Source organism: Malurus melanocephalus, unplaced genomic scaffold (assembly GCF_030028575.1).
Source record: "Malurus melanocephalus ecotype Western Australia unplaced genomic scaffold, MMel_1.1 scaffold_811, whole genome shotgun sequence".
NCBI classification, from domain to species: Eukaryota; Metazoa; Chordata; class Aves; order Passeriformes; family Maluridae; genus Malurus; species Malurus melanocephalus.
Window position 1 is genome coordinate 52,049 of NW_026624043.1, and position 9,710 is coordinate 61,758.

General features: G+C 39.9%; 1 protein-coding gene across 1 annotated transcript in view; it reads right to left on the reverse strand.

Annotated features, from left to right (window-relative positions):
• TANC1 (tetratricopeptide repeat, ankyrin repeat and coiled-coil containing 1) overlaps positions 1-9,710 on the reverse strand; it is a 59,599-nt gene that overhangs the window by 22,259 nt on the left and 27,630 nt on the right. Inside the window, exons 4-7 of the mRNA XM_057385336.1 lie at positions 4,791-4,994; positions 3,786-3,887; positions 1,966-2,087; positions 851-1,040 (exon numbers count right to left, since the gene is read on the reverse strand). Of these exons, the coding sequence (XP_057241319.1) occupies positions 851-1,040; positions 1,966-2,087; positions 3,786-3,887; positions 4,791-4,994 (618 nt within the window). The remainder of the gene's footprint in view (positions 1-850; positions 1,041-1,965; positions 2,088-3,785; positions 3,888-4,790; positions 4,995-9,710) is intronic.

The following is a 9,710-nucleotide window of genomic DNA, read 5'->3' on the forward strand; positions in this document are numbered from 1 at the left end:
TGTCAGAGGAACATGGCACATACATTAGAATTTTCATTCTSAAATGGCAAATGTAAAACATAAATGACAAAAATTCAGTGTTGTTCAGAGGTGTCTGTCTCACCTGATTATATCAGGATGACAATCTGCCTGCACTCATACACCTGGCAAACTAATCCTGGTAGAAACCATCCAGCAAGTGAGCTACTTACTGTTCCTACATTTCACTGTCAGACAGAGCAAATAATGCATGATGAACCAGAACCAGCAGAGCATATGAATAAAATCTCAGATTATATTAAACACACTGATTTATGTTTTTAAAGTGTGCTGCAGTAAAAATCAGAGGCTCAAATAAAAGTTTTTTTGTGGGGAGTAAGGTGGTTCCACCATGGTTGTAAATGTTTCCAGTGGTTTATGGTGACAACATTTACCAGTAATTTCTCAATAATGTGTGCAGTTCTTCAGCAGTAAGATGGACTTGTTCTGCTATGAAAATTTCATATGCTACAAATAAGCAACACAGACCTAGAGAGATCCTCAGCTAAAGGAAAGATAAGAGCAYTGTAAAGACCTCTATGATGGAAAAGGAAAAAGGCATAAGAAAACAAAAAATGGAGAAAACCAGAGAAGAGTGGTTATTTCAAAGGAAGAAGTGGAGAATTTACAACTGCACCAGGAAAACAAAAGAAGAGAAATGCACACCTGACAACAGCAGCCACTACAGCCAAGAAGAGGATTTCATTCTTTCAAAAGGGACCCATGGACAGTGTAAAATGAACAGGGTGACACAAAGCAGCTGTTGAGACCGGCACATTGAAGAGGAAAATGCCTCATTTCTGTGAGGGGCATTGCTAAGCAAGGTGCTCACCTATAATGCCRCTGTCCTTGCTCTCCAGGGTGGAGCTGGGGGTGCTGATGCTGCCACAGGGACTGCCCTTGCTGGCTGCTGCTGTGCCAGGGCAGCTGGTGAGCGTGGAGAAGGGGCTGTCGGTGCTGGGAGAGGTGGTGCTGCTGCTCAGGCTGGAACAGGGACTCACTCCCTGGCTGGGGACTGCACTCTGCCAGGGAACAACAAACAGGAAACATCAGTGCACAGCCCCAGGACACCGCTGGGCTACAAACCACAGAGCTCAGGGTGAGACAGAATCAAAGTAAAAACCTCAACAAGTAAAAGCTTTGTCCAGATTGGGCATGTTAATCTTTCATATTACTCCTAAAAAGTGACCTGTGAAGAAAATAAGGGAATTTCACAGTTCAGCAGAAGAACTGCAGTGAGGCAGATTTCTTCTCTATTTTACATTTTACTGGAACCCCTTCCCTTCACCTCTTGTATTTATTCTTTGTGCTGAAAAAACCTAGAACTCCAGTCCTATCGATTTTTCACTGTCATGTGAAAACCCAAACTGATGCACTAAAATTTAGGCAGGCTGGGACTAAGAGTGGAGAGAGTAASAGAGAGGAGCAGAGGCTGGTAGTTACTGTGAAGATTTGGTTAGCAGATGAGTAGCTGCTTGCTTCTCTCCAATCCCTCTACCCCAAATGACAGAGAAGGACTGTCTGACTGAAGTGAACTTCTCAGGAAGAAATAACCWCACCCCCTTCCCCAAGCATGCTCCCATTTTAACAAAATACTGACATTCTCCATTCTTGGAAATCACTGAAAACAGAAGGCAAAAATTTCCTCCTAGATACTAAAGGCAGAGGGAACTCTAGAAGCTATTCACATTCATAGTAAACTAGATTTAACCTCCAGAAATGGTGAGAAGTCTACTCAGTTTGTGTGTTTTGAAACTGTAAATTGATCTTACATTCTTGAAAACAAACACTTGTTAAAATTAAAGTCCAATTCTGTTACTATATCTCCATTAAAATGGATGGTAGTTTGGTAGGTATCAAGTAACTGCATCTAGTAAATAGAGGAAATAACCCTAGTCCTCTCTGAAACAGGATGAACATTAAATATATTATATTCCATTATCCTACCATAACTTCGCTTTTCTCTTCCATGTGAGCAGAAGTTGGRATCCCTTCCCCCAGTAAAAAACCCAATCTTGTCATCAATTCTTGTGCTGCAGGAGAACAGCTTGAGTCTTTGTCAGGCTTTGCTTTGGAGCGGGAGGAAAAARGTTGAAGGTTAGAGTCTTATATTTGTAAACTGTTAAAAGAGGTAGAAAAAGTACAACCAAATTGTCCATCAGACTTTTAATTGCTGGTGGGTCTTGCATCCTCTGCATAGCTGCACAAAGCTAGGGGAGGAAAAGCCCACCTGCCAGKCAAACAAGAAATGTTTAAGTGCAATGAGTTCATCCCTGGACTGATGAGCAATGATTCAATACAATGATTCTCCTAACAGCAGTATTTTGTGAGTGACATAAACCCCAATGTCTGCAAACGTGAGCAGTTTACTAGTCAAGCCTCTGTCTTTATTTTACTCCAGCTCAATGCCTACTGGAATGCATGTATTTCTTTATTTTACAGACAGCCTGAGGCTTTACTCTACAAGACTGAATTATGTGATTCTCACTTAATCCCAAAAGAAAGTCTRTGAAAGTAAATAGCAAAAGTATTTTACCACAGAATTGTAACAAATCGACAGGCCTTCAAATTTGACTGGAAAATACCTTTTCTCTACAAAATAGCCATTTTAAAGATTACAATTAATCTTTAAGTCACATCCTGCAGTCTGTGAAATGAACATCTTCATTCTTCTTTCAAAATTACAAACCCCTCTTATTATTATTATTAGCAGTAGTAATTTAAATTCTAATATCTGAGAAGTCTGAGTAAACATTAGGCATAGTACCAAATTCAGTCARTAACAGAGACCAAAGCTAAAAGCCTGAGGTGTTGAACTGAGCATCTACTGTTCAATCCTTGAACATCAGTATCTGGTGCTGATCTCCTGCAGCCTCACAATCTGGGAGCTGCAGCTCTGTGAGAGCAGAAAAATCACAATATGGTCACCTTTACCTTAGGAGGACAAAGACTACACGCTCTCCCAGCTGGACTTTGAACTTTAATGCCAGCACTACAAGATGGCTGTGAAGATGAAGGCAYAAGAGGGACCTGGGTAATTTATACCTTTTCACACAGATGGTGAAAACAATTACAAACAGTTCTATTTTTGCTACTAAGCATCTATGTTTTAGAAAGAAAACATTGGCTGTTTAAACTATAGTTTCCTTTAAAATTGAAACAAAAGGAAAACAAAAGRAATTTCACCTGGAACATCATCAGTTACATTCACTGATAACGAGGTTAGTTAAACTGAAAAATTAATCTAAAAATACACTGCATATGGTCATATACCAACATATGGGTCATTTTGCTTGGACTGTAACATTCACAGTAAAAGCCACATTCTGTCACACACTAGTCAGATTTAACCAACACAAAACCTTTCAAGAATGCCAGTTAACTTTAGGGAGGTGGCTTCTCCCAGCTTTGCCAACACAGGAGTTAACCATTACTGTCTTAGTCAGCAAACTTTTACAAAATTTCTAAACTGAAGCAGTGTAAGGAATGCAAAGCYACACATCTGGAGTCAATTTATAATAAAATACAAATTCAGAAAAATGGCTAGAAGGCCTTTGGTCTATGTGGCATTCAATAATRTCAGGACACCACTTTGACTGCAGCGCATGACCAGCCCCAAGAACRGAGACTGTTCCAAAGACAATGCAGTGAAATGGCAAGCACCTCCTCCTTGCAAATCCTCCTCCAGCAGAGAAAGGGCTTTGCCATTTCCCMGTTCCCCAGCAGCAGTGCTGGTGTGGAACACAGCAGAACCCTCACTCACTCACCGCTGCCGCTGGGCTCTCCTGACCCTGCGCCGTTCCGCAGTGGCGCCGTCACCTCCCCGGGCACTCGGGGACCCTCCACGTACTTGGGCTTCCTCACTGCACCTGCAATGCACCCAGCTGAGCATGTCCAGCTTTATGTCCTGTATCCATTCTCCATGATGCAAAAAACAGCACAGGAGCACTTCTGACAGACAAAGATCAGCGAGCTGCCGCATTTCCACTCCTGTGAGAAACACACGCTCCAGGCTTTTCACAACACAAAGTCTGCTAGAAAACAAACCTGATCTATGTGGTGTGAAACGCCAGCAGCTGTTTCCCTCCTCTTCCTCAGGCTGGTGTGTAATAACCACTTTCCACCCCCTGCTCCCAGACCTTATAAACTGGAACGTGTTCAGTGTCTCCAGAACCAACAGGAACATGGAGAGCTCCACTTGTCCCCAGCTGTGACCCCAGTGAACCCCAGTGATGCCCGTGTGCTGCAATGATCTCTATGCACGGAATGCTGATAAAAGGAGTGCCACGGAGCCCCATATTTAGCCTGGCTCACACACCAGTGTGTAGGCACTAGTGAGGACACCACCACTGAAAATTAATAACTTTCTTGTCACTTCTACAGCCATTTATCTATGAATACATTTGTGCATGGCGATACAGGTACAATAAATTAACTGTAAAACAGACAACACTCACACAGCCACTAATACAGGCACAATCAAATGTTTTTGCAGCAGTCCTCTACATGATATACTAACCATAAATAACCGGTTTAATCATAATCAGGCACTTCAATATAAATATCTGCAACATGAATTAGAATAATTTGGTGCCATATGAAATAATACATTCTATTTAATAACCAATTACTTTTCCAACCTGGGAACATGCACTGCTCTTGTTCTTGTTGCTAAAGTTTAATATGATTTTACTATGTTATTTTCTGTAACATTTATCAATAACTGAGTTACCATGTTTTGAAGATTTTAGTTGTTTATTGTTTCTTCTTACCTGGAGACTTCTTGTTTGCTCTCGCCTGCATCAGATAGGACTGGCGTGGCAGCAGAGGGGAGGATGGCAGTGACATTGAGACTCCTTTGGCCAAGTTCATTCTGGAATTGTCCTCAGAGCCTGGTGGGTCACCAATGGAGAAATCTGCACTGGTCCCAGATGCTGCTGGAACCTGCGAGGCATTCTCTGGGCAGCAGTCACCTGCTAAAAATAAGTTTTTGTCACTCATTAGGTGATATGCCAAAATAAAGAGCCCAGAGTTGCACTTGTTAAATAGAAGGAGTTAACCCAGGAAAACATTTGCCAGCAGCAATGGAGCACGACTCGCCCCTCTCTGCCCGTTCTGCAGAATCCACTGGGAAAATGCAGATACACAAGTAAGAAACATTTTAATTTAATGCAATAAAGACAGAAAGGGGGAAGAAAAACCTCCCTTTGAACTGAATCAGTACTTTCCAGATTTCATCCTTAGGGCTAACATTAAATTTCCTACAAATAAAAGTATTATGCTTCCCACACAGGAATGTAACATTAGGGAAGCAATACTAGAAAAATGCATTAGAAATAGCTGTCAAAATACAATTTGTTACAATGCTAAATACTAGCAGATGCCACACACTGATAAACACAAAACCCCCCCGATTACTTGTTACTAACCCGAAGTTTTGTAATTTGAAATATTTTAGCTACCAGAACAATACTTTAAAAKTCCATGACATTGCCTGGTGTCTACCAGAATATAAAACTGACTACATCACTTCTGGAGTGGAAGGAAGATGACCTCTCACAAGTTCTTTAGTGTCACACAAACACATAGGGGAAGGTCCTGTGAAACCCCACTTTTGKTTTTTTAAAACCTCCAAGTTGTACATTCTCCACTTGTAAGCAGCCTCCAGACAAAAACCTTTCAAAAGCATCAATCWGCACTGGAGTTCTTATTCAGTGGTCAAAGTAACAACAGAAACAACTTACAAGCTTTAAAAACCACACACAAAAAGCYTGGAGAATGAAAATCAAATCCTGGTTTAGCTGCACCTAGGGATGCAACTGAATGACATAATCTGATTACCAAACTAGTTTTTTTCCTTCAGATACAAAAAGATACAAGGATGGCTGACAACAATGATTTTTAATACCCTAAAAGAGAACCTGAACTTTATGATTAAACTAATCCTATTGAAAAAAGTGTCTRTATCAGTATTAAACATAATAAAATGCACCTAAGCCTTCATTCACTATACATTGCTTAAAAACCAGAAGAATGCCAACTACATTACCTAAATAAGTGTAAAATGATTTTGATGCAGGTGTGGGAATTCAGATTATTTTAACGTGAAGGARCAGGACTGCAACCTTTCCAGCAGTGAGAGTGAAAGCAATGAACATGCAGAGTCCTTATCCTGGATCCCGAGAGCAGCTGCAGAGCAAACGGAGTTCCATGGATTCCCTCAACAGAGCCTTCTGGGACAGCCTGTTTTATCCTGCTCTTCTTTAACCTTTCTACTAGCATAAAACAAGACTCCCAACCCACTTCAGAAAAATATCTGATACAAAATTGTTCCACAAGAGAAGAAATCTTGAATTCTGAAGTTCTGCTTAAGATGCTTTAAAAAGAAAAAAAGGAAAAAAGGCGCTAAGACTGCAGGGGCTGCGCTGCCCAAAGCTCCGTGTAAACCCCATGGAGGGAAGGGCACCCCCAATCCAACACTCACACAGGCTTACATGGCACTACTGACAGTCTCAAAAACTCCATTCTGCTTCACAGGATGTGCTTCACCCTAACGAATATTAAAAAAAATACCACTTTACAGACAAGGAAATAGCATGTGGGAAAAAGAAAACAGTTCTAAGAACAAGGAAAGCCATCCAAAGTAGAAAGCCCCTTCCAGAAAAAGGCATCTCTACATCTAAGCAGTAAGAAACTGTTTAAGGATTACCAAAACCAGTGGGTTTGATATTCTTTCAAYAGAACTGACAGGCAAGTCCACACAGAACTCATAACACAGCTCAGGCACTGAGTGTAAGGAAACCCATTTTAATTGTAAAATACTGACCAGTGCCCTTTAAAGGCTGTGTGTCTCTCAAAACTGAAAATCTTCCAAATGCCTGTGTAATTGTCCATATGCAGCCAGGCCAGGTTTGGGACAGGGCTGTCCAGGAGGGCTTGGGGGTTCAGTGTCCCAGTAAGCCCAGTTAGGACAGACAACASTTGCACCAGTCCCAGCAGTGAGCAGGAGCTGCAGAGCCATTCCTGCACTGGAGCCATCCATAACCTGCTGGGACACAGCACAGGCTGCTGGCATGGAAAACCATGCACACGGGGAGAGCAGCATTTCACTCTTTTGAGATTCTGGAAAGACCAGAAAAAGGGGGAAAGCAGCATGGAATGGGAAGAAAACTCATTACAGCCTGAGTAAAGGAAGCAGTGAAGTGAACTGAGTGAGAAATAACCCAGGCAAAATTAGAATAAAGGGTTTAAATAGACAACTTTTTGCCAGCTCTGCTCATACTTGACATTATTTGCTCTCTTTCTGGCATTTATTTCTGCACCCTGGATTAGTTTTATCAGTACACAAAATATTAATGTTCTTTTGTTGCGCTTAAAAAAACCAATCAATTTTAAAAGAAAACAGTGATAAACATAGGTTATTCAGACCACTTAAGTAATTTCCATATGTGTTTGAAGGGCAGCATCTTTTKGGGGGAGGTGATGTTTATAGGTACATGGGATACATCACTAGAATTAGATTCTGGGAAAAGGCATTCACCACATTAAATACTGAATGCTCAGCAAAAAAARCTTAAGCTCTTAAATAACTGACAACAGCAGCTGAAAGTGGGCAAAATAACACAGGATAATCAAAAACAGCTCCATATTTTAWGCATGAAACAATGCTGCTTCTGTTGCAAGATATTTTTAGAGTAACAACAAAAAGTCAAACTGAAACTTGAAAGTATTCCAGTCCAAGTTCAATGCTCCAAGCAGAGGATGTAAACTTTATGCACCACAAATTCCATTTGCGCTTAAAATTCAAAGTCTAATGTCACAGTGAGTTGGGACAGAAAAAGCCAAYTGTATTTGCACATTTTGATTTAAAAAGACAAACTGATTTTATTTATGGCCTTTAAATTTTCCAGAATGCTGGAAAGCCTGGATGGTCTCAGCTGGTTTCTGAGTGTATTAGTCAGAAATGCTGAGTGAGCTGTAATCCAAGACAGGGGCTTCAAACATGCATTTAGCTGACCACAGTCAACTGAGAAACTTCACTGCTACAGACAAGTAATTCTTAAAACTTATTCAGTTTTAAATTCTTATTCAGTTTTAAAATAAAAATTAAGCAGTGGGTCTGGGTCTTAATAAAAGATTAGGCTATGCTACATAGCAGCTTATTTCTTKGAGAGTAGCAATTTAGTTACTACTAACAATAAAAACAGTAAATAAATAATAGTAAGTCTCAAACTGAAAAACAAAACAAAACAAACAAAACAAACCCCACCAAACCCCAGTGACAGTGAATTTCAGCACATTTCTGTTTATCACTCCCTGTGCTGCATGTCAGGCTTGTAAGAGGGGCCTTGGCTGAAAGAGAGAAAGCAAAAGAGGGATGGCAGAACATCGTGTGAGCAATCACAACTCATACCTTTGAAAGACATCTCACTTATGGAAAAGAATGCTAAGTATAATCTCCATTTCTTAATTGCATCTTATGATGTGAATAGAAGGGAGGAAATGTCAAGTTGACAGATTTCATCCAACTTGTTCAGCATACAATACTCCTAAACGGCAAGGCAGACAAACAAAAGTAACTAATGATACACCAATCTACAATGGAATGTAATACAGAAATACAGCATCCATTTTATACAATCATTGCAAAGTCTGTACACTCAAATTTCAGTCAAAGATACTTACAYGAAGGTACCTGAATACAAGAAGGAAACCCAAAGTCTCAAAGAGTATTGCAAAAAGTTAAGTCTGATCTACCAGATCAATCTGGTAATTGATTGAAAACCTAATCTCAGATTCAATCCTTTTATTTCAGAAATCAAAAGCCCCCATCTTGTTTCTCCAGATTCTCTGCCTTTAAAGCACTATGTTGCTATATTCTAAATATCTTTTTGTTGACATAATAAYCTGTCCCTTGCTATTTGAGCACTACATTGATATCTAACAAGYCTTGAAGCTGAAAAACCTAAAACTACTACTTACCACACTGAATTTCTACTGACATCACTGAAGTTTTCATGCATACCATGTACTACACTTGATGTTCAGCTTCTGATGGGATTTAGTGCAGGAAGAATACTGCAACCTAAGCACAATACTGYCATTATTTGTGTTCCTTCAGGCCTGATATTGGGTCAACAGAATGACAATGCTCATGCTACTAGAAAACCATCTGAAATAACTGAGTGTATTCCATAGAAACTTCATATACTGGATTTTATTTTACATTACATGTATTTTGTACAAAATGAGCTTTTGCTTAGTAAATAAAAATAAAATGCAGCTGCTGACTTTGGGACAGTTAAAGAAAACAAATGGAATTATATACTGGAAAGCAGCTGGCAGTACAGAARCCCAACAGGAAATACTAATACAAATTTATCTCTGAAGCATTYTAAAACATTTAAGAATGAGTAGCTCAGTAGAATTTCTAAACCAATCCTAATTTAAAACTATTTTTTGTTTATATTCTGAAGCTCATTATGTATATTCTTTATACTATCACCATCACAGGCACAGACAGGACTTACAGCTCATCYGGTAGAACCTGAGTTTGAACAACAATCTTCTGGCTCTGATTGCTTGAASTGTGTCACTTACACACATTTCTGTGCTATATTGAAAACAAAACAGCTCCTTTTGGTTGAGGCCAGAGGCAGAAAGTGGTCACAGAGGTCAAGTTAAAAACCTCA